Source organism: Diadema antillarum, unplaced genomic scaffold, assembly GCF_040938485.1.
Source record: "Diadema antillarum isolate AM-2024a unplaced genomic scaffold, OU_Dant_1.0 seq00000191_RagTag, whole genome shotgun sequence".
Classification (NCBI taxonomy): domain Eukaryota; kingdom Metazoa; phylum Echinodermata; class Echinoidea; order Diadematoida; family Diadematidae; genus Diadema; species Diadema antillarum.
The window spans coordinates 242,408-263,048 of record NW_027271255.1 but is presented as its reverse complement, the minus strand read 5'-3'; the positions used below and the strand labels follow the sequence as shown (position 1 = coordinate 263,048).

General features: G+C 42.1%; 1 protein-coding gene across 7 annotated transcripts in view; it reads left to right on the top strand.

The window, feature by feature from the left end:
- LOC139728692 (ephrin type-B receptor 2-like) overlaps window positions 1-20,641 on the top strand; it is a 48,186-nt gene that overhangs the window by 4,053 nt on the left and 23,492 nt on the right. For all 7 annotated transcript variants that reach the window (XM_071639635.1, XM_071639634.1, XM_071639632.1 and 4 more), the window contains exons 2-5: window positions 3,331-3,639; window positions 17,784-18,022; window positions 19,698-19,761; window positions 20,284-20,392. In XM_071639635.1, the coding sequence (XP_071495736.1) occupies window positions 3,396-3,639; window positions 17,784-18,022; window positions 19,698-19,761; window positions 20,284-20,392 (656 nt within the window). In that variant the 5' untranslated portion in view covers window positions 3,331-3,395. The remainder of the gene's footprint in view (window positions 1-3,330; window positions 3,640-17,783; window positions 18,023-19,697; window positions 19,762-20,283; window positions 20,393-20,641) is intronic.

The following is a 20,641-nucleotide window of genomic DNA, read 5'->3' as shown; positions in this document are numbered from 1 at the left end:
TCAGCGTTCATTGGGAACAAGAAAGGGGGGGGGGGTTAGGAAACTAAACTTTCGAAAGGAAACAAAAGGCAAGGGACTCTGCGGGTGTTGGCCTCCGCCAGAGCAACATCATCATCGTGGGGGAAAGATGGATAACTCCTCGGCATTGCCGATCTCCTCAGAGAGATGAAAATGTTCTCTCTCATCGGCATTCTTCCTCGATCTCCCGCCTCTTTCCTTCTTGTTTCGTTCCGCTGTAGTATCTCCTTTGTTACCAAAGCTTATAGCATAGCTTGAAGAGTTGTCAAGTGTCTGAGGTCCACAGAGAGATGGGTAGATAGATAGAGGGGGGAGAGATGGGGGGGGGGGGGGGGAAGAGAGATGCGGAAAGAATCCATGTGATTATCTATCCGCTGGTGATTTTTCACTTTCAACTTGCAGGCGGGAGCGGTTTTAATGGGCTGGTTTGTTCGTTCACCCAACCCATATCTAGCGGCCATAGACAACAGGTGCACTGTGAGATGCCCTTTCTTTCACCTCCTAGGTGATAAGCCATAAAACAGATTAAAAAGAAAACCAAAAAAATGAAAATGACCAAGGAAAGGTTTGACCAAAAAGAAAAAAACAAATCACAAGAGAGGCCAGAAACAAAGACTTGAAATGTTTGAGAAAGCAAGCACCAAAAATACATTTTGAATTTTCGTGGACAGACAAACTTTCAGTGAGATTTACTCAAGATTGTCAAAGGCCACTCAGGTTTAATAATAAAAAAACAAAAACCTAAACAAAACAGTATTAACCTAAAAGGAATATTGCCATTTGAGGTGAATTATCTCTTTTATAGAAAAAGTAATAGTTAAAAAAAGTAATATTCAAAAACAAATTGGCTGACACATCAAAGTTGTTCTTGTAAAAGCATTTTTTTTCCTCTCTCTCTTTTTTTTGCCTCTTGGTCTGACCCTAATGTACAGTATCTTTATTTATATGATTGTAATAGAGAAGAAGTGATATTCATATGATTTTCAGTTAGGTTTCTTTTTTATGCATCATTCTCTATTTTGTAGATAAACAGAGAAAATCAAGACCATGTAGGCTTACAATTCTTAGTGTGAAGGGGGGGCTTTTTTAACAAACTATTGGAATATGTCATTAAGTTTTGAGGCAGCTAATACATGGGATGTCGGAAAGAGAAAAAAAATAATAAAGCTGAGTCTACTGTGACTCTTTAATATCCTTGCCTAGAGATCATGCATTCCACGTCTCCGCTAAAAAAAAAGACGAGAGAGAAAGCACTGCCCCCTATTTCACCCCTCTCTCCCTGATATCGAATGCACATTAGGGAAAGATCGGATTGATCGTTGCACGCTCTTACTCATTCGGACCTCTCCTCATAACAACACTGGCAGACGGGAAGCTGTGAAAGACATAATCCAACTTTGGAAGGAACAAGGGGATAGGATTATTAGAGTGCTGCAAAATGAGATGACATTTTAAGAATAAAAAAAGAATTGTATCACTGTTATATGTTAATGGAGAGTCGTAAGTCTACTGCATCTCCCACTGTTAATTACTCATCGTCCTTGCCTCTGATGACCCTGAGATGCCAAATAAAGATGATGTTTATTATGAAAAAAAAAAGTGAAGTGGTCAAATTAGGGAGTGAAATGGTATCTGGAAAGCAGAGATCATTTCTTGTCAATGTATCATATAAAGTTATGATTAGTCAAGGGGATCAATGTGGCTTCCTTCTTTTTTTTCTTTTAGTGGTTTGATTTTTTCCTTTTTTTTTCGTTTGATTTTTTTATTTGACTTTAAGCTCTTATGAGTTGCAATTAGGATTTTGCTGGGTGTAATTATTCCTCACCCTAGCCACGTGTTTCTTTTTCTGTTTCGAGTGTACGATAAAAGTAAAGCTCATTGAATGTTGCATCATGATTACACATTTTGGAAGCCACTAACAGTGGTTTTGATCTTTAAAGCATGACAAGATGAGTCGCAACGAAGGCTTCTATCTCGCCAGCAATCTGCTCATCAAGTACGAATTTGTTGGTGAGCGAGGGCGCCCCTCTTGCTGGGCAGTCCGTCTCCACTGCAAATCAAAATGCGGTCTGGGGGAAAAAATAATAATAAGATAAACTGAGGGGAAAAAAGGAGGGTGCATCCCTCTAACGGAACGTGGCTTAAAGTCTGGCAGTTGAGACTTGGGGGGCGATTGACCGGAAGAATCGAAAACGAAACAAAAAAGCAATGCAAAGGACATGATGGGAAAGGGAATTGGGAGTCCCCGTCTGCAGAAGAGTTTATCCGCTTTGGTTCGCGCATACTCCCAGGTTCTTTTTGCCATGCCCACTCAACACATGAGTCAAGTTTACATCTAATCCAGCAGCATCCATGTCCGAGGAGGCGATATGGGTGTCACAATGTCTGAGTTCTTATTGGACATCCCTGGCCGTGTTGGTCTGCGGGGAAGGGGATTGCTTGAGGTATCATTTTGACTCATTTGTCAGAATATGTGTAGAATTTTGCTTTCTTAAAGAAGAAGAAGAAAACAATGTACAGTCATTCATACTAGCCAAATTATCCTTGCAGCCAGTTGCATGATTCAGCAAGTTTTTCCTCGTCTGGAAGTTTACTTTTATTTTGTCTTTATTGCTTTTTATTGTTCATGAGAATAGTTTTCATCCCCCTTAACTGCTCATGTAACCATGACTCAGACCCTTAAGAGGACGACAGACGATTAGGAGAAGGCACAAAAGACCACGACACTATGGCGAAGAAAGCAGCAATTGTGCGCCAGCAAAAGAGACGCAAGTACGATTGACTCGAAACACGGCGGAGGCATGGGTGTGGGGCGAATATTAGCGTGTCTGTTTTTCTGTGCTGCGTCATGTTTTCTTTGAGGCGAGAGGATGCGATGTTACAGATATGGAGAGAACGAGAATGAGACCCAATGTCTGAAACTTGTCTTCGAATGTACTTTTTTTTATTTGTTCTTTTCTTTCCATGGAAATTTAAGCTTATCACCCCTATGTATCCATGCTCTTACTGCTTACCACAGAATGAATGATGTTGCCATGGTAATGACAGTGTATTTTTTCTCTTGCAAACAAAAAAAAAACAGACATACAAATGAACAAGGTCAGTCTGTCTCCATCTTGCCATTTTCAGGAAAGACATTACAGTAGTGCCTACATTCCAGGGTAAAAAGATACATTGAAATTTTCATCCCTCCCCTCCTCCCATGCTGTGGAGGTTCAAGCACAAAGGAGAAAATGGTGGTCAAAAAGATGACTGGAGATGGGTTTGTTAATAACATTCTTGTCGCATCTTTTCACGTTTTGTCTGAAACAGCTCCCCCTTCTGCGCCGACCTCGCTCGTGGCCGTGGTGGACGAAAAATCGTCGGTGGTCACCTTGATGTGGCGCGACCCCGAGAACAACGGCGGGCGTGACGACATCTCCTACCGGATCGTCTGCTCCCGCTGCCCACAAGACGTGGTCTACTCGTCCATCCAGCCGAGCGGTCAGGGCTACGAGGTCAACGTCAGCCGACTCTCCTCCCACACCACCTACGAGTTCCGTGTCCACTCCCAAAACGGCGTGTCCAGCCAGAGCTCGGTAGACAACTATGCTGCGGTCAACGCCACGACATTTTCATCAGGTAAGGAGATGCCCCACCTCCACCCTCCAGTTTCGTCAGCATTCTCAGTCTTTGAGGTAGTCGTAGAAGACGAGGGCGTAACTTGTAGTGAGTTTAGATCTTTCGGAGCTGTGTGGTGCCCTTTTCTGTAGTCTCTTGTCTATTTCTGTCATTTCAACCTAACGATAAGTTGCGCGGTTATCGAATGAAACATCTCGGTACATAAGTTTGCAGAGAATTGTCGAATCAAAAGAAAAATATAAAGAAGATGGTGCTGTAATTATGATCAAGTATTTGTTAGTTGTGGAAGCCGAAGTGCAGTGTGCAATATTTGTGGGCGTGCTGACAGACTTTTAGAAGACAAAAAGCCGGGAGGTCCATGGTCCACTGCAAGGGTTCATCCGTTTCCCCAGCACCGTCCCTTCTCTCTCTCGCTGCGCATCAGTGACGTGCGTGACGAAGATCAAACGAGGCATTTTTGCGAGTTTGACAGGTAGTGTCCAACAACACGCCCCAGAAACAATGGCACGCATGCATGCATGCCCCCACCCCCCTTTGCATTGGCAGTGGCACGAGAGTGCACATCTGCAAAAACATCGCCCAGTCCAAACAGTTTATTCTTTAATCCCGCTTCCGTTTGTTTGAGTGTTTATCGCAAATGAAGTCACCGTACCACTCTCCCCAACCTCTCTCTTCCCTTTCTTCCTTCCACCTTTTACCCCTGTGAAGGGAGCCGATGAGACTCTCCCCAAGATGCAAAATGTAAAAAAAAAAGAAGTTTAGTCTCTTCCTGTCCAACTCCCACAGATGATGGATTCCCTTGAGCCAGCTTCAACATGTACTGCAGGCGAGAAAATGGAGTAACAGCATGAAGTTCACACGTTCCAGACAGCTAAACTGAGATTAATGGTGTCTTTAAAAAGAACAAGGGAGAAGGAAAAATTCCCTGTCATCACCAACGTCTCAATGCAAGACTGGAAGACGAGGCAAGGGAAGAAGAAAGAATGAAAAGTAAATGACTGGGGCCGGAAAGGAAGGGAATACGAATAAACATACCCAAATTTTGCTGAAAGGCATTTTGTCGTTTTGAAGATATTTTCGAGATTTTTCAAGAGAGTACTTTCTTAAAAACTACTTGCATGAAGCTCACTAATACACTGTATATACAAAATCCTTTTTTTTTTCTCTCTCTCTAAAGACTGTACATTGTTATGCTTCCGTCAACAATTTTCTGTTCTTTATGTTTTGGCTGACATTGACACTTTTGGAGACATAGTTTTGAGTTCAAGATACTAAATATCAAATGGAGATGAAGAGGCATGTCTGAGACATTATTGAACACTCAGGAATTTTCTATTGTTGAGATAAAGATTGAGACAGAGCTGGAAAGGAAGGCAAAAAAAAAAGGTTTTACACTTTGAAAATATAAAGCCTTGAGAACTGAATTGTAAAGGAAATTATTATCTAAACAAAATGATATCTTTTCTCCTACCTGTGTGTGAGAAATTACAGTAGTATATCAGCATATATCCACAATTTATGTAAACTAGTGCTTAGTTCAGTCAAAATTTAAATCAATTTTTTGTTTTAAGATTAAAGATAAAATGTATTAAGTATACCTAATGAATGCTGGCAGCAGTTGCTTCTCTGAAATTTGATCACCAGAATGCAAGAAACCTCTCCAATATAGGTCTTCTTTCTGAAATTGATGATGCTACTTTGCGCTTGGGGAAAGTGTAGGGCGTGTAGTATCTGTACGTGGATACATACATGTATGTATGCCAGGGAAAGTCAAACAGTGAAGATGAAAATCCGTGCCAGGAATGATGTCTTTCGGTCCAGCTTATTAGAACGAGTGGGAGGGGGAGGGGGGCGAGGGTATCCGTCCAATATTTACCCGCCTTTTTCCTCCGGCACCATCGTCAAGCAGGGAGCGAGCGCAGAGGATGGGGTCTGCACTTTTCATGTGGGGACAGACCCCGTAATGACAATTAGTGTCTCTAAGTGCGCCGTTTTATCATTTGGTTAAACCATTTGGAGGCAACCATAAAGAGCGGCAATTGCAGCTTTTTTTCCCCCTCTCGTTCTTTTTTTCCCCCTTTTTTGTAGTCCTGTATAGTGTGTATATGTACGTATGTGTGTGTGTGTCTTTGTGAATACATGTGTGTTTTTCTGGTCATCAAATTTAAGAGAATAACAAGCGGAGACTGTGGAAAAGGCCAAGGGTAGGGTTGATCGTCGACTGCGCAGAGTCGGAATCGTGTCTCTCTCTCTGTCTGTTGCTCGTAATGGGGAAGACATCTCTGGGAACGGCAATTTTGCCCGCGTATGATCTTGCGGATGTTGTAATATCGTAACCCGAGGGGATCTGCACTCGGCATAGACATGATCTTTACCCAACCCATTCCACTCTTTAGTCTACCACATGCGCAAGTTAATTTTTTTCATTCATCTATTTAAATCTCTTTATATGTCTTTTTCATTGTATATCAAAAGCACATATTTGTGTGGTGTTTGTGTATATGATCTAAACAAAGAGACAAGATATATGATAGGTAAATACCAGGTGTTATTCAATAATTGTCTTAATATGATTGGGAGGAAAAGCTACAAAACTTTAGACCTGCAAAAGGGGGTGCATTTCACTGACTCCTTTGCCTGCTTCATCCAAATGCTTACCATTCATATCTGATGGTTTTAGGTAGGATCAATTTGAAGAGAGAGAGAAAAAATATGGAAAATTGCATCTTAGTTCTAAATTTTTCTATGGTGATTAGAAATGTTTGATGGTCAGAACCCCATCCAAGAAGCACCCCCATGTGGATGCGATTTAAAAAGCTAACGCATCCCGCCTAGGCACGTTTTGCGATCGATTGCGGGAAGCACAGTCTCCACAAGATCGCACCACACTCCAAACCCTTCCCCCCACCAGTCAGGGTCTTGAAATGTTTCCCCCGCATCCATTACTAGGACAGCCTCATCAAGATCACCAGTAAATTGCTGATACACCGCTCCCCGCACTGCAGTGCTTAACGTCTGACTCCGCATCGATGGGCTTAAATCAATCAAAATCAATTTGTGGGCGAAATCTTGATAGTGAAGCAGAACAACTAGACTATGGTACCTCCCAAGGAACATTTGGAGTCATTTTTGTGTCATATCTGGACTCTCTCCAGCATGAGCAGTTGATGTACAGAGAGACAAAAACGAAGATGACTTCCAGAGTCATGAAGGATATTCAAAATTCATTTTTATTTTTATGAGAAGAAGACAGAAATAGATAGAGAAAGAAAGAAAAATAGGATAGGAAGAGATAGTAAAATATAGATGGAGATTAGAGAGATACAGTTGTGGGAGAGAAAAGGGGGAGAGAGGGGGAGGGAAATATAGATAGCGAATAGAAATATTCAAAGTTGCTGGAGACGGACAAAGAAGTGAACATGAGAGAAAGAGAGAGAGAGATTTTAAAGAGGTAGATATAAATGGAAAATATAAAGAATAAAAGTTGTAAGAGACTGGGAGAGAAAGAGAGTGAACAGGTGAAAGAAAGAGAGAGGGAGATATAGATGGGGAATAGAATGATTAAAAGTTGTGTAGGAGATAGAGAAGAGAAACATATAGAGAAAGAGAAACATATACAGAGAAAGAGATGGAGACGGTGGGTTAGATAAGTGATGAGGATGGTCTGGTGTACAGGGCGGGACGGGGTAGATGACTCCATATCTATGGGAGGAAGAATTTGAGTTTATACTGGAGGGGTCCAATTCGGTTGCCGTCAGATTCAATGTCGAGGGGGGTAAAGGCGCATTCCTGCCGTTTGGCTCAGGAAATTAAATCGAGGGTGGAAGGGAAAGGGGCTGAGATCAGTGGCAGGGCTTGACTATCGCAGCGAAAAGACATACATGTATAAATGTATATTTATCTACTCCAAGATTGATGGATCGAATAATTGGTGGGGTGAGGCGGAGTAGAAAGAAGAAATGGGGGGGGGGGCGATGGAGCCAGGCATTTGGCTTTTGAGGATGTACTCGTATTTGGTTATTTCCAAGTCAGGTGTATACCATTGCTGCCATAGCTGCCTTCACCTTTTATAGATGTTTTAAAGGTCTTTCTTCTACCAGTATCTTTTTCTCCTTCTCTTTTGTCGTCTGTTCATATTCATCCAGTCATCTGTATAATATATGTTCATTCCTTTCATGCACTTTAATATTTAACTTTCTTTGTTGTATTTCCTTGTTTATGTTTCGTGTATCCATTTATCTATCTTCTGTTTGAGTGTTAGGTTTATATGTTTCGTGTATCCATATATCTGCCTTTTTAATTCTGTGTCATGTTTGTATCTCTGTATATCTTCCTTGCATCTATTTCTCTCTCATCTCTCTGCATCCCTTTCCTGTTTCTATAATTTCCCATCTGCTTTGGCGTGGACTTCATGTAACCTCTGATTTCTGCATCTATATCAAGTTGCTTTCTTCTGGCCTCTGGTTAGTCTTTTTTCCACTTTCTTTCCTTTTGTTGTACTCTGGATCAAATTCATTATTGTTGCTATCATCCAAGGTTAGCTTTTGATGAACATGCAGTAAATTCAAGCTTAGCCTATGACAAATTCAAAAGGCATGCAAGGGAAAAATGTTACCACTTCCACTGAGTTGTTGCTGCTATTTAGTTGCTATTAAAGTTTCGTGGGGACTCCTGTATACATTTAAGGAGATGGATAATAACTTGAATTACCAACAGAAAATCAAATTGATGCCACTCATGTCCAAGGATGTAGAAAGAGTGGTGTATCCAGTGGTTCCCTGCACTTTCTCTGTGACTATGTTCAGCCAATGGCATGACGGGGTTTTAATGGAAAGGGGAAAGGGCTCCCCCTCCAAGGGCAGATTGGCAGGGGAGCATTCTGACCTGATAGCAGGGCAGGAAAAAGTGTCTAGTTCTCCGTTCCTTCCAATTCTGGGTTCCCTCCGCCGCCGCCATAAATAATGTGCCATCCAACACCTGGTCAAAAGTGCAATTATCTCGACACAATACAATGCATGTGGGACTGAGGAGGGGGAAGAAAATCATATTTGCACTGGGGCAATTACCTCATTCTCTATGCCTATTAGGGAAGTCGGAACAAGGGCGATATCAGGCGAAAAGATGTAACTAGACCACAGTGCCAGAGATTCCTCGCCCGTCTTCTCGTGTATTTGCTCACTCTGACAAATCTGTAGCGGAAGTCAAAGGGGGGAAGAGTGAGAAATTGAAGTTTTATGGCTCTGTAGAGGGAGGGAAGGGGGGGGGGGGGGGACAAAGTGGAGACAGACTGCTAAACTGCAGCTGAGAGGTCATAGGTCACTACCAACTGGCAGGCCAAAATGTTTGCATTCTTCACAGACCTGACATTTCTGTAAGTTATATCTTTACGTATGTATGTTGTATATGTGTGCGTGTACAGTATGTTTGTGTGTGTACCACCATACCTGCAACAGGTCATTGTAGCATGCTCGGTTGCTTGGTTGTATTGAATGGAAAATGCCTTAAGGATTTCAAGAGCTCATAATGAAGATGATATCAATTTGACTCCTTGAGACTATAGTTAGTAGACAAGAAAAATAGACAGTATTACAGATTGAACAAAAGAACAGTTCAAGAAAAGGAAGATTGAATAGTTCAAGGAAAAGATGATGTGATTTTGATAGTGACCATGATAGTGGTAGCTGTATTAGTAATGATGATGATGTTAATAAAGCTAAAGATGATGGTGATGATGATGATGATGATGATGATATGGATAATGCGAGATAAAGAGATATAGAAAAGGATGGGGGGGGGGGGGGGGAGAAGTAATGGTGGTGAGATATCCAGCTCTCCTTTGCAGTCAATTTCCATGGTAATTCCATTGTCCAAATAGGCATTTGAGCTCAGCTCCCCCCTTGTGCAGTTCATTGAGTGTTTGTATGGTTCGGGTTTCTATGGCGCTCGATAGGTCATCCTGGGGAGAGTGTCAGCCCCCTGACTGACTCATCCCCATCCCAAAGAATTAGCAGAAGAGAGATAAAGGGGTGCAGAACAAGAGGGAGACCTCTGCCGTGAACTTGAGTGAAATGTGAGAAACGTCCAGGGAACCCGGCAGCAAGAGAACGGAGGAAGAATTAGGCGGGTAAATTGGCGAATTCGGTTTCCAGACGTCGATCGCCTCATCGATCCCCTTTCAAGTGGACCCGTATAACCCTACCCCACCCCCTCACACACACCACCGTGCATAGCATGTACCCCAGTGACACAGCCATCGGTCACCAGCGATGTTTGTGGCGGCGAAACGTGCGATGACCTCACCCGAGTTAAATACTATTAATTTCATTTTCACCTTACACCCTTTCCTCTCATCCACACATAGAAAAAAAAATCCTGACAGAAACCTGTATGGGTCATACCACACTCTCTGTGATGAAGCCACAATGAAACTAGTGGTGTGGTAATGATACATAGCTAGTGATCACAAGGTTAGGCCTATAGCCCATAGGTTCAAGTCCCAGCTGATGTCAGCCCATGTTCTTTACTCGGGCAAGAGAGCACATCAATTTTTGTTTGCTCCTGCTAGCACGCAGGAACCTCAGAACTTGTGCGTATTGTTTGCCTATTGCACCAGTTTCTGTTAGCAAGGTGGAAAGAATGCATGTTACTAGTATAGTAAACCTCCTTATAGAGAATTAAATTTAAAGATAAGAATACAAGCAAAGAAAATGATAAAAATGTGGTCATTGTTTCTTGATTTTAAAGCAAAGTGCAGGGTCATAGGAGGGCCCGACACCTCCTTCAGATGTGTGATGGGCGGGTCAGGAAATTTGAAAGTTTCGTGTTGGGCAACTAGAGTCGTTGAAACTGATCACATTACCTCTTCCTCTTAGGGCAAGACAGAGAAAGTGATGATCGTGCATTGTATTTGCCGAACACTTCGTGACGAAGTCTGCATCACTCTCCAGTGCGAGATTCCTAGGACTTTGAAATGGAGTGAGTGTTTGTGACCACAGAGGACAACAAAAAAAAGCCGCTTTTGAGCTGTCATGGATGTTTTACATAATGTGTTAGATCCCCCCAAATTTGGATGGGGGGAAATGAGTCGCATTTATTAAAATTCCTTTGGAAAGAACAGAAAGGGGGCATGATCGTGAGGTTTGTGAGCTAAATCGCCTGATTCACCATTACCGTACGCCGGGAGAGTTTGCTTCCAAGGTTATCGTCTTGTCTGACAATTCTTCGTGACGAGTTGCCCCGTCACAATTTGTCACACCCTTGTGAGTGGTGTCTGTGTCCCCACAAATGGAAAACTTGAAGTTTTGTCTGATGCTTTTGCTCTTCAAATACAAGGATTTTAGGCAGAAATGTTAAGAGGACAAAGGAAACCCAATCACTCTTACTCTTTCTCCAAATGGGCTTTTCAATTTTCATGAAGTGCATTTTGCGGCGTTTTTATACTTGCAAATTTCGGATGACAAACTGTGATGTCATTGTAGTTTGAGCAGAAAGAGACCCTAATTACCCATTCTTCTCAAAAGATATGCAGGTTTTATCACTCTTTTAGGCTTTTAGTAGTATCCAAAATGCCATGCTGATCGATCTCGAGCATCAAAGCAAATGTCCACAGAAGTAAAGTGTTTTTATAAAATTAGTTCTTGAGTGTCTGCCTCAAAAGGAGATATGGATATTGGACTTGTCATTGCACTTGTTAAAGATGTTTGCATCTTTCCGAAGTTTGTAAAGACGTTGTCACGTCAAAACTCTCGGCTGTGCCAAGCACCATGACCTTATTGATTGTAGTACCTGGATGTCATCCTCTCAGAGGATTCAGTTCTCCTTGCTGGTTGTCATGGCAACATCGGAGCAGATAAGACACAGTAGTGAGAGACAGATCTGCTAGAAGCTTGCTGTCCACTGTTTGATTGCCTGTGTCATTGTGTTATGTTTTGTTATGTAGTTATGAATGCCTTCTCATCCGGCCACTGAAATTTGCTTTCAAAACCTGGGCAGTGAGCACTACTTCATTTATGAAAGTTGGTGTAAACTTTTAGGCAAGGGATAACTGACTTCCACCAACACATAGAGTCATAGAGCATAGAAAAAAAAAAATAGCATCGTAATCTAACCAGCTTTAACATGCCCATAAAAGGGATAATGTTGAAAGTTTAATACCAATACTGAAATGATACTTCAGAGAAGTAGGGCCTATATGCATCAAAACCCTGCTTGCTTAATTAAGCAGGTATGCTGTTTTGGTAGTAGGGCTAGTGTGTATTATTCTTTTTCATTTCATGGTCATGTTTGTTTCTTTTACTTAGATGTCACGCCTTCGACCCTTTAAAGTTTGATGCAAGAGACCCACATTGCAAAAGCTGTGCCCCTTCCATTTGGATGGTCTGAGGTGAAAGAGGAAAAATTGAATGATCTAAAACTTTAATGTTTTAACAAATTCAGTCAGCCACATCTGCTACCCCAGTGCTTTCTCAATGGCATTCTTCTGCCTCCCCATTCCCCCGACGTGCATCTCAACATATGGGACTGAGAGGATTGATTTACGACATCTTCTGGACGTGTGAGGGAAGTGTGGCGGCAAGGTCAGGCACAGACGCGCAAATATTTTGTCGAACATGTGTTTGAGATAAACCTGCTTTGTGGCAAGAAGCGGTGTGGGGGTGTAAAAAAGAGGAAAATTGGACTTTGAGGCCAAGATTTTGTGCCTTCCGTGGCCATCGTTCAAAATTTTAAGAGCATCTCCTCCTGTGAGAAAATTATTATACTTCAGCGCTCTGTGCGTCAAGCAATAATTTTTTTACATCAAATTCTCTCAAGCTTTCTTGTGTCTTGTGTGGGAATGGAAATGTATTGTGCCATTCTCTCCCTCCCTCATTTTTTGCCTTCGATGGGGATTTTAAAGGATTTTGTCATCCTTTGATTTGCTTGGGGGGAGGAGGGAGGAAACAGGTTCATTTTGCCTTGGCCTGATACAGTTCTTGTCTGGTCTCTTCTTTCACATATGAATTGGCAGGAAAGTTGGGGTTTTTTTTATGTATTTCTTGTAAATCTAATATTTCATAATGGAAACATATGGATAGGAATATATAGTGTGAAAAGCATCTTAAGAATGGACCACACCCAAGTTCTCTGACAGAAGATACAAATAGCTTTTGATATTGCCTAGCATTGTCATATTCTCCTTCATAATGGTGGTTGGGGACAATATTAGTCTTGGCCAGCTCGGGGGATTGCAGTCCATGACATTCTTAGTGACTGCATCTTTTCAGGGTTTTTTAGCCTTGTTCTCCAGCTGTTTGTATATAATAATTGATAGTTTTTTTAAAACACAGCAAAATATAGATTATTGTCTGTGTAAAAGTTTGAGAGAAATTGGAAGAAAATCATGGAAGTTATGACCATTTTGATATCTGTCAGTCTTATAACGATGCGATCAGTGTGCGTCTAGAGCAAATCATCTTTGAGCTGAATGCAGGGGTAAAAAAACAAAGTCCCCACCAACAACCCATCCGAACACCCTTGGGCAAACTCACTACCAAACTGTCATAACTCTTATCAAAAACTTGTGCAATTGCATTCAAACTTCTGTCTTTCACATTGTTCTCTCTTTTCCCCCACTGACCTTCTGTTTGGAAACAAATTTTCCCTTTACGGAAAAGTCTCTCTTCGCTCCATCTCCCCTCTCCTCCGACTGCTTTCCCTTATCTTTGCTGCCCATCTCGAGGAGAGAAAAGAAAAGTGCAGCGAAGGCTGGGAGCCCCAGTAATGTTTGGCAGGTGTGACGTGAGATTTACAAGTGCTAATACCGGTGGAATGCTACCTATTAATCAGACTTGGAACTGGGGGAAAGTCTGGTTTACATTTTTGCTGCGAGTGAAATTAAGTATTCCCTTCCCCTACCCGCCCAGCCGCCATCGCCATCGCCAAAGCCACTGCGGAAGACGAGGAGAGGTGGCATTCTTCAGCGGGCAGCCTCAATCTTTGTTTACCAGAAGATGCGACACCTCACAAGACAGGTTCGCATCAGACCGGGCACCATACGTGCAAACTCCGAACCTCTGCTGCCGTCAGATTCTTCCGGCAGTGGTGAAAACTTGTAATGTCAAAGCCCAAGTTCCTTTTAATAGTTCGCGATGACTTCCGGCCGATGGCTTTACACTAGAATATCAGCAGTAGTGCATGACTTTGAAAGTTCGAACAGTAACAAACTAGAGTCTTGTAAGTTCTACAGTGGATATAATCTTGAGTTTTCAAACGGGAATGTCATAGAATTAGAAACACAGCATTCTGTTGAGTTTCCAATACAAACAACTTCGTTTCCCCCCTCAGTATGAACCAGAAGAGATAGGAGAAAACATCTCACGTTTTGTACAGACTGACCGCTCCACGGCAGGTCAGTGCCTTGGGAGGGCACCTCTACTTCACACAAGAGAGGAGATTTATTGGAATTTCCGATAGAGGGAGCTGACTTCCAAACAAGCCATTTTACCCCCTTTTTCTCTCCACAATTCTGGCCTCTATCACGTTTTGTGGCCGCCATCAAGCCCGCCTTTTCATCAATCCCGGGCAGTTATGAGCCTGATCTGTTTGTCCGAGGGTGTTTGGATGAGTTGTTGGTAGATCGTTTTTTCTTCCCTGCCAAATCATTTTTCAGGTGCCATGACATTTTTGTTTCTCTTCTTCCTCGTCTTCTTCTTCCGTCTTTTTCAAAATTTCATGAGGGCTCCGTGACTTGTGGTCAATCCCCTGTTGTGTGATATGAGGGCTGCTAGTGCTGGGTTATAGATGGGTGGAAATAGACTCCGGTATCCAGTTTTATCGATACCACATGTGGCAGGTCATCGGAGAGCTAGACATGCATGGTTGGCTTGTAGTCCACCAATATTGCCGTTGTCAGTTGTTATCCATCTCTTCCGGAATTTCATCTACAATAGGGCTCTCGATGACAATGTGTACGTACATACGTGATGTAATTGCTTCTCAGTGGAAGAGCAGGTCCTCACTTAGGTGTTGGAGCCTCTTTTCTACTCCTTGCCAGAGAAAAATGCATCTCCATATGCCCCCTCACCAAAATTTGGGGTGTTATGCTGTCTGTCCCTCTCTTTATTTACCTGTCCAGATAGATCACTTTGATATGCTTGTCTGTTTTATTGATGCAGTAAGTACATGTTAAAGCATTGGTTGCAGTTGCCATTTCAAAAGTTTTGCTTTGGTACTGTTGCAAGAAAGGCATGTCGTTTGTGAGAGATCAAAACAGCAACAACAACAAATGTCAAAGCAGAAATATGCACACACACACACACACACACACACACACACACACATAAAAAAAAATAGAAATTCAGTAATAAGACATTCAGAGGGGATGTTCAAAAGTCTTATAATTGTCATAGTCTCCAGGAACTTTTATGATCTACTACGAATTTCTTTAATAACATTGAGTTCATGAAGATTTAAGTTTAAGCAGAAAAGAAAAATGATTGAAAAGGGGATACAGAGGGAGGGGGAGAGAGGGAGAGAAAAGAAACGACAAAGTTTAGTGGAGAGATGTCATCAACTCATACGGAGGGTCGGGGAAGGTCAAGTCATTCCACGAGCTGAGAGATGGAGCCCTCTGCTAGGAGGCCCTCGTTAGTCCACTGACGGATGAGATGGGAGCACTGGGGAGGGTCCAGAGACAGATGGGATGATGTTGGGGGGGGGGGGAGGGGAGGAGGAGGGGGTGTACGAGAGATAGAGAGAGAGAGAGGTGAAAGAAACTAGAAAGGGGATAAGGGGATGGAGGGAGATGTGCTGTACAGTTTTGGTGGAACCCTGATTGCCTCCTTGCCCCTCTTCTTTTACCCCTTCAGATCTCTGCCTACCCTCTCCCTCCTCCTCCCCCTCCTCCTCCTCTTCCTCCTACCCCCTCCTTCCCCTCCCTCTCCCCCCTCCCCCCACCTCCAAAGGGGGGTAAAATATGAACAGAAAAGAAAATCAAATTCTCCTCAGCCAAAGATTTTTATCAGAGCACGCCTCCAAATTGCCAGGAAATCTTTTTCGGCCGGAATTTGCTGGGTGTTATTGAATACTTCTGGGCGAGCTTGTGCGTTATGCGTAGCGTCAGCAAGACTTAGGCAATGTGATACAAGTATTTTTGTCTCTCTCTCTCTCTCTGTCTTTATATCTCCCTCTACACCCCAAAGAAGTCGCAAGCCGCCAATGTATATGCGCAGAGCTCTCTCTCTCGCTGATGCCTCCAATGCGCCCCGCAATCTAACGTGTCGATTGAGACGTAAATGCGCCCGAAATTGGATGTTTTGCGAGCGAAGTGCTCGGGCAGCCCGGCAGGGGTGAGAAGACTTAAGGAGGAAGGAGTAAATGTTTCAGCTACTTTTATCACGGGCTCTACCAATTGAGCATCAAATTTCTGCAGATGTTGGGGATCCTTCTACCCTTGTTACACACACTGTAGATCCTACTTGATTTTTTTTTTCCTGCTCCCGCCCCTAGCTTAATGCCAATCAAAGTCAGATGGATGAGATGCCAGAATGTAAACAGGCATGTTAAGGGCGAAGATCTGAGCCTCTCTTCCACATATTCTCAACATTCATGAGCCCCAGTAGAAGCATGAAGATTACCTCCTTCTATTTTGTATATCTATGTATGTTTGTGATGATGTATCAAACATAGAATGGAGACTGAGAACTGTGCATATTAAGTAGATACATGCTGCTGGATGATAGACACAGTTGTGGCAAAATATGTGACCCTGCACCTCAAAACAAACAAAAAGTCGCCAGACATGAATTTTTAGTTGAGACCATATTCTGAAAGAGCAGACTTTAAGCTTTAAAATGATGTATAACTCAAATCAAATGGACTCTCCTAACCTATCTAAATATTGGAAAGAAAGCACAAACTCAGGAAAAGTGGGAACTGAGAAAAGAGGCTCTGAAGTACAGTGTCTATTCAAGCGCTTAATCTTTACCAAACCGTGCTGGCTGTGCGATGAATGGGACAAAAAACAGGAAGTAAACCACCAGAGTAACAACAATGAAGGAATTATCAGATTATAGTGAAATTAAGCATGCCTCATTAACACATTCTTTCCATAATTAATGCCAACTTTCAAAGCAGTAGCACTATCCTTTCAAAAGTTATTAAAGTTAAAAGTGAAGAGTGTGGACAAGGTTTTTCAGAAATGAAAAAGGGATTCTAAAGACACACCTAATCACACTATTCTACCAAAAATGTTCGAGATAAACTGCTAAAAAACACACTTTCCTGCCCATTTTATGATACCAAATTTTAGGATAATGTAAAAGAAGACCCGCTCTTTCAGAAAATATGAAAAAGTCAAGTTCGGCTAGGTTGACCCATTTCACATATTTTCAGTCCTCACCCAAAATCAGTGTGTGCGACTTTATGTTCGTTTTGAGGTGCACGGTCACATATAGTAATAGATTATAACATTGATGATGATATCATTTTCCCTTGGCTGCATGAGGCCTACTCAAATGGATCTTGTAGTGCTCTTGTCAGAATGGTTGATTATTGCACCATTGGGATACATATCAAACATTGCTCAATGTTCACGACAGATTTTTCTGTTATGACCAATGCCTCAAATCATGATGCTTATACAGTGAACTTTCTTCTTTGTTTCTTGTCATATTCATCTCAACAAAGCACAGCATCTACTGAGGAGAAAAAGTTCTCAGCTGTGACACTGTTCATTTTTGTCATGCTGAACCCAAATATTTTCATTGAAAAATGGTATGGAGTGTAGGTCACTTATGTTTAAAACAAAGCTGTCAGAAGACAGGCTAGATATACTTACTACTTGTTCTAATGCCATAATCCCCAAAGAAATAATACTAGTTGTGAGTTAAATATGTGGCACACACACACACGCGTGCGATTCTGGTAAGCACCAGGTAAGAGCCGTGACAGTGATGATGATGGTAATGATGATGGTGATGGTGATGGTGATGGTGATGAAGATGATGATGGTGATGGTGATGGTGATGGTGATGGTGATGGTGATGGTGATGGTGATGGTGATGGTGATGGTGATGAAGATGATGATGATGATCTAGAGGAAGATTCATTGATGATTTCATATTGATCCACATCTTTTCTCCAATGTTTTCTCTTCTTCACCCCAGTGCCTTCCGCCGTCCGAGACCTGAAGGTGGTGGAGGCCGACACCAAAGACGACTCCATCAAGCTGCGCTGGCGCCAGCCGCTCTTCCCCAACGGTGAGATCATGAACTACCAGGTCATCTACCGCACCAGCGCCGAGACCCAGGAGAGCGTCAAGTACCACTACCAGGCGGTGCTGGATGGGGAGGTGCAGGAGACGGTTGTACGCCGGCTGGAACCGGGCACCGACTATGTCTTCAAGGTGAGTGCCACCGCTCGTGTACCGCCCAGTTGGAACCGCCCCATATCCCAACCATCTCTGCTCCTGGACGCCAAATTCTTAGTTTGTTTGTTTGTTTGTTTGTTTGTTTGTTTGTTTTGGGGTGTTTTTTTTAAGAGAGAAGCTCCAAGGAGTCCTGTCTCTGCCGTGTTTTTAGTGATCTAAAGGTGTTTTGTATTTGAAGGATTTTTTTTTGCAAGAAAGTCTAAAGAACTCGCAGACAACATGCTTACCATGTACGCAAGATCAATGCTCCAAGATGAAGTCGAAACAGCTTCTCTGCTGATACGAGCCTTTCCACTTTTATCTCTTTTTTTTTGCTCTAATCAGATGAGGAGAGATTCTGTAAGATAAGTTATCTTCCAGTTTTGTAGCCAGCCATTATATGATTTGATTTGCAGGCCATTATTACAAGGATTTTGAAGACTTTGTAGAACTGTTTGACCTTTGACAGCAAGGAGAATGTGACATACGACTGAAATTTTCAGCATAAATATTTCCAGGAAAGTCTTATACTTCAGGCCAGAATTGATGGGCTGCCCAATGATCCATCTTCAATGCATAACTGATCTAGGCTGTGCCAAGAAAAGAATTATTTCACACTTTTAAATTAAGAGATCTATCCTATAAGGGCTTGAGCCAGGAATGTCCTACTGCCTTGTGTTTCTGGAGAGCTACAGCAATTCCACTTATTTTTTTTCTCAAACAAATTGTTTATAATACTAGATAGGGTTTCATACAAAGCACTGGGCTGAAGTTGAATTAAGTTGAAGAAGTATTCGCTGCTTGAGAAGCAAGTCCTTCTTGGGAAGAAATGCAACAGTGCCTGGGGGCAGATCCTGCATAGTTCTTTCAAAGGCATAACTGCATGAAATTCCCAGAAACTCCGTGATTAAGTTTAGGCGCAATCCTGTGCTGCCTGTCTCACTGATGAGATAGGGATGACAATTTTCTGAAATAGATACCTTTAATATGCGATGCCCAGCTGCAATCTTCCAGAAAATAGGAATAAGATAAAAAGCGTCTATTCCTCTTGTTGTCCCAAAACGCAGAGTTATAAAGATGGGGATTGAATTGATTTTCATTTTGACTTTCTTTTTGTCCGTGGTAATAAGAATATGATTCTCACTAGGGATGAAAAATGGCTTCACTTGTGATTGGTGCCTATCCCTTTTTTTTTTTTTTTGCTCCCATCCAACAAGGAGAGATTCTGTGAGTTTGTTATCTTCCATTTTGGCAGCCAGACGTAAAAAAATGATTTGATTTGCAGCTCATTATGTACCTGAAATAGAAAATTTTGACGGTGGCATCGCTGTAGGAATAGATGCTCTCTGAGATTGGCATATCACTCGTTTGTTTTATGCTTCATATTTATTTTCTTGAAGCGTTTATTTTTTCCTACCCCTTATGCTGTAAATATGAAATGCACCCCACTGTGGAAATTTTCATGCAATAGGACACCGGCATAAAAATAAGAAGGTGCAAATATTTTGTTTACGTGATTTTGTCCACATGAATTTAGGCTAGTCCAAAATTAGAACCACACACAAAACTAACCCATCTTCCATGGCCAAATTCGGGGAATGAATTATTTCATGTTTTGTGATATGTTTGTGCCCTTTGTTCTTATCAATTTTATAATTGTTTCAATCAACAGGTTGCAGCAAACACTGCCAGTGGTGTTGGTGCATACAGTCAACAAGTATTAGCGACCACCAGTGGTAAGTTCATCCCCAATATGTCTGACCTTAACCAGTTAAGGACGGGCCGATTTTAATACAACACGCTTTTCCTATAGACACTTGCCCGAATGTACTTGGGACTGGTCCTCGACGGGTTGTTACACCACATTGAATAAGCACTACGGATGACTCAGAATAGGGTTCAGTTGACCATCATACCACATACATCTGCACTTTTTTTTCTTTCGTTAAAGTAGTCTGTTAATAGATTGTGTGTGCAATAAGTCATCATCGATCCAGGTATTCAGTATTATTTTTGATGAGTTGCGAATGTAACCAGTACATCTTTTAGCCAGAAGGAGGAGAAGAAGAAGAAGAAGAAAAAGACGATAAAAACAAAGGGAAATATTAGATGAGGAAGGAACAGATAATATAAAAAAAATCCCATCCCTGATTAAAGACAGTGAATACTTCTTCATGGATTTTCAACAAAGGAGATTGAGAAAGTACGAACAAGAGTTATTACATTCATCTACTCTCTATTCCCATCCCTTTTCGCAGGGTCTGAGCCGCATAGTGTTTCTACGGTGATCCTCGCCGCAGCCGTCTCGGCAATCTTCATCATCGTCGTCCTCGTCGCCGTCGTCATCTTCCTCGTCTTCTGGAGAAGGTACGTTGCACGTATGACCTTTGACCCTCCCCTGCTCCACAGAGCGAGATATTTCTCTGCCACGCTGCAAGTACATGTGTATGTGCCATGAGCAGTTATGCTTTTTCCCCCAGAATTTTCACACGGTACAACTTTTTGAGTATGACCAGCAGATATTGTAAACTCAGTTGTTGTTTTTTTTTTTCATCCTGTTTGCCCCTTAGCAAATGGATTATTAGAGGAAAAACAAATCATAGAGAGAAAAGACAC